At 37.2% G+C, this 4540-nt stretch overlaps 1 protein-coding gene across 2 annotated transcripts; it reads left to right on the forward strand.

Moving 5' to 3' along the window:
* Positions 1 to 218: 218 nt before the first annotated feature.
* LOC127426223 (transmembrane protein 169-like) lies at positions 219 to 4250 on the forward strand. Of its 2 annotated transcripts, none has more exons than XM_051672890.1 (3): positions 219 to 384; positions 564 to 899; positions 2495 to 4250. In XM_051672890.1, the coding sequence occupies exons 2-3, from the start codon at positions 656 to 658 to the stop codon at positions 3127 to 3129; spliced, it is 879 nt and encodes a 292-aa protein (XP_051528850.1). In that variant the 5' UTR covers positions 219 to 384; positions 564 to 655; the 3' UTR covers positions 3130 to 4250. The 2 variants fall into 2 exon arrangements, with proteins under 2 accessions (XP_051528850.1, XP_051528851.1); XM_051672891.1 differs by having other exon boundaries at positions 643 to 899.
* The last annotated feature ends 290 nt before the right edge of the window (positions 4251 to 4540 follow it).

Consider the following 4540-nt stretch of genomic DNA (forward strand, 5'->3'; position numbering starts at 1 on the left):
ATTTTTTGCATGTTCTCGCATTGTCAGGAATGAATGATTAATCGGTTTTGCAGGCACCTTGTGGTTTGTTTTCGGACCTCGTTTAAAGATTCATGCTTCTGCAGAACGCCGGTTGCCAGGCAGAGCCCACCACAGCCCGAGCATGCGTACGGAGCGAAGCGCGCGCGCCGATGATTGGCTGAAGAATTGCATTCCGCTGGGCAAGGAGGAGAGGAAAAGGGGTAGGACACGCTTTGGGGCGCGCCGCGCGATCTCTGGTGTAGCACTGTCCGGGAAATAATAAACCGAGTGCTACAATGGAACACGTGGTGAAGACTTGCAAAATCATCATTTGAACAATAGAAAGCGTCTTCTCCATGCATTTGTATTTGCAACTGATGCAAGGTAAGTGTTCTTCAGCATCGTGCATTATTACATCTATGTACATAAACGCAGACAGTAAACATGGGGTGGTGACTTGAGACTGGGCACTATTGCAGGTCAATAGATGATGCTATCATTCAATGCATGCAGTTCAAAGTAACATATCACAAGCTATATTTATTTTTCTCCTACACTAAAAGACAACATCAGATGACATCACCACCATCTTAAGGGCTGCACTGAGCAGTCCAACATCATACTGACATCATCATTCATCAGTAGGAGGCACATCATGAGTGAAGGGGCGTCTGGAGACACCACTGGTATGGAGTTTGAGGGAGTGATTGGGACAGAGGAAACCCCAGTAAACACACTGCATAGGTCAGCAGAGGAGGAGGGAACCACCACACGGAGGAAAAAGAAGAAGAAAAAGAAGGAGATCATCTACCGCTCTGACCTGGAGGACGATGATGAGGATGCAGGGGAGGGAACTTCAGCAGATGTGGATGGAACCTTTGATCCTCGACCTGAAGAAGGTGAAAACACACTAAACCTGTTCTTATGTTATCTGAGGCATCTCTTTGGTAACATGTCCTGTCTGGGTCCTTTACAAATAAGGTTGTCCGAGGTGATAAAAATGAGTGTCAAGTTTGTGTCCATGTTGTTTCAACACATTTTTAAAAACATCTGTAGCATTTTCTACAAAACAAAAAAGCAAAAACTAAATTAATGACTTTAAAAAAGTAAAAGGTAGTAAAATACTTATCTTGCCCCTTGAATACTTGAGTGTACACAACTTTATAATTAAAAAATATCTGGACGTCACGTCATTGTCATTGACCAATATGTTATAGTATTTTGTCACACGTCTTCTAGTTCTCCTTGATTGTGGGGACCATATACAATCACACATTTCCGAGGGATCAGACAAAGTATTATTTTGATTATTGTGTATTATTGTATGATATTTAGAGATGAACAGTTGTGTAATGTTTGTACAAGTGCAACAAAATGTGCATGCGCCCATATGTTGACTGTAATGAGATCGAATGATCAAATGTTCAGCGTTGCAAAAAGAAGATGCCACCAGAGAACGTGCAGTGAAGCTATAAATCAGAGTAGACCAAAGACTGTACCATCAGAAATAGTCCTTGGATGAAGTATTCTGTATCTTTTATGTCATGTTGTTATTCTATCTGCATTGTTATATGTTCATTATTATATTGTTTTACATTCTTCTGTTAGAGTTTCATGGACTAAGCTTAGTCACTTGCTAAAAGCATTTTTCTGGGTATTGTTATTAGTGAGTGTAATTTAATACAAGGCCGGGTTTCTGTGGCTGCTGATGTGGACTTGAAACATCATAATGGGTTTTTTGCTAATCCATTAACATTAAAATACTCACTGTTTCAACAAGACATAAACATTATACATGCAACCATGATTTTAGTGTTATAAAATCACTCATTACGCTTATCTGTATAAAGTTATATTATATGTCTCGTCAATCACGAGACGCCAATTTCTATGGAAGCAAATTATTCAAAAATACACACACACACACACAGAAAAAATGCAATTCACTCAAAACAAGTACTTGAATACACCTCTACTATTATGAGCACGCTCTCTGAGTTCTTAAAGTCAAAACTGTCATGCGGTGTAACCAACAAGAGAAAAAATACAAAATCAAAGTCTCATTAAAAGCTGAAATTCTCATAAAATAAATGTTGGCATGAATAGTGAAGAATAGTCTTTTATTAACTTTTATTAACATTTCTTAAGCAGTGAAACAATTGCGTTTTAAAATATGATTAATATTTGAAAAACATTTTGTCCACCAAATCGTCCACCAAGTCATGTGGTGTACCCCTGAGAAAATACCAGTAAATGGCATAAAGCTAGTAAATCCTTGATTTTAACTAACTAAAATACATCTTGTATCTATACTTTTGAAACAGTGAGTATTTTAATGTTTACAGATTGGCCCCATTCAATTCCATTGTAAGTGCTTCACTGGAACCTCAATTAGTCTAAATACATTTTTGTGGGAATTAACATTATGCCACAGATGCTGTCGATTGAGCTCAACTTGTATTGAACCCCAAATATCTGTCTTTGTCGTTCACAGAAGAGGAGGATATACCTCCCGACAGCCGTTTCGTGACTCTCACTGGCACCATCACGCGAGGAAAACGGAAAGGCCAAATGGTAGACATCTATATGACCCTCACTGACAAAGAGTTGAGAGACATGGCGCGTTCCAAAGAGCGTCTAGATGCGGAGTGCGACGGGGTTGCTGAAGCCAAGCAAAAACCCTGCACACTAGGGGTCAGCCAGGGCCCTCATGTTCTCCTCTGGAGCCTTTCCTGCTCTCCATTCATCTTCTTTCTCTCCTTCATCTTGTCATTTTACTACGGAACGCTCACCTGGTACAACGTCTTCCTGGTTTACAATGAAGAACGCACCTTCCTGCACAAGATCACAGTGTGTCCTTTGCTTATCCTGTTATATCCGGTGCTAATCATGGTGTTGTGTGTTTGTATGGGGGTGTATGCCGCTGTCACCCAGCTCTCATGGGTGTTTGGAGAATGGTGGCTGGCGGTCAGGGACCTGGAGAAGGGCTTCTGTGGGTGGATGTGTGGGAAAATGGGATTGGAGGACTGTGCCCCGTACAATGTGGTTGAGCTCCTGGACTCTGACACTCTTTCCGGGACACTCCGGGGAAAGAGGACAGAAGATGTTGAGACAACTTCTGCTTTGTGAGCTGGAAAAGATGGAATAACATTGATCTTATGAGAAGTCGTAATAATAGGATTAAGAAATGGTAAAATTGTAAGAAATCGTATGAGTTGGCTCAAAAATGTTTGACTTTTATTGCCATAGAGAAAAATAAACAAACCAAATGAACAGTAATATCACGTGTAATATAAATAGTAATATAAAGTGTAGCTCCAATCCATAAACCTAACCATGATTTTAATAGTTAAATCACTGTTGTGTATTAGAGGTCAACCGATAATGGATTTTGCATATACCTATAACTAAGGTCGTGGAAAAGGCAGATAACTTTTAAAATAGATTTAGTCTTTCCTTACTATGACGGACACATATATAGAGGCTACAAGAGTCCAAAATAAGTAAAATCCCAGATGTCGTTTATTGTTTAACCAAAATCCCAATAATAATCAGATATAATGAAGATTTGGTGCAAAATGTGGGACTTTAACTTTAAACAAGCCCAAAATACACGGGGGACTTTTATTTTGAAATAAGAGGAGACTTGGCTCCATTACAATGCTCTATATTTAAGTATTAATCAAATTTATCTTTTTATAGCCTATATATTCACCAGATAAAGGGTTTTATATATATATATATATATATACTACCGGTCAAAAGTTTTGAAACACGACTGAAATGTTTCTCGTGATCTTAAAAATCTTTTGATCTGAAGGCGTATGCTTAAATGTTTGAAATTAGTTTTGTTGACAAAAATATAATTGTGACACCATATTAATTTATTTAATTATAAAACAAAAATGTAATAAAAAAAAAAAAAAGTTTTTGAAATTGATGACTTGGACTAAATAATAAAGAAAAGCAGCCAATAAGTGCCCAACATTGATGGGAACTCCTTCAATACTGTTTAAAAAGCATCCCAGGGTGATACCTCAAGAAGTTGGTTGAGAAAATGTCAAGAGTACATGTCTGCAAATTCTAGGCAAAGGGTGACTACTCTGAAGATGCTAAAATATAACACAGTTTTGATTTATTTTGGATTTTGTTTAGTCACAACATAATTCCCATAGTTCCATTGATGTTATTCCATAGTTTTGATGACTTTACTATTATTCTAAATGTGAAGAAAAAAAATTATAATAAAGAATGAGTAAGTGTTTTAAAACTTTTGACCGGTAGTGTGTATATATATATATATATATATATATATATATATATATATATATATATATATATATATACATGTATACATTACCAGATGAGGTGTAATGAGGAATAAGGTTTGTTATTATTTAGAAAAGCAACTATCGGCACTGAATAATTAGTAAAACCGATATATCAGTCTACCTCTGTTGTGTGGCACTGAAAACAAAGAAAAATTTGTGTTTTGAATGAGTGTTCTGATGATTTTTCCTATTTTAATTCCGAACCCATA

The sequence above is a fragment of the Myxocyprinus asiaticus genome, chromosome 35, assembly GCF_019703515.2.
Source record: "Myxocyprinus asiaticus isolate MX2 ecotype Aquarium Trade chromosome 35, UBuf_Myxa_2, whole genome shotgun sequence".
In the NCBI taxonomy this organism is placed as follows: Eukaryota; Metazoa; Chordata; class Actinopteri; order Cypriniformes; family Catostomidae; genus Myxocyprinus; species Myxocyprinus asiaticus.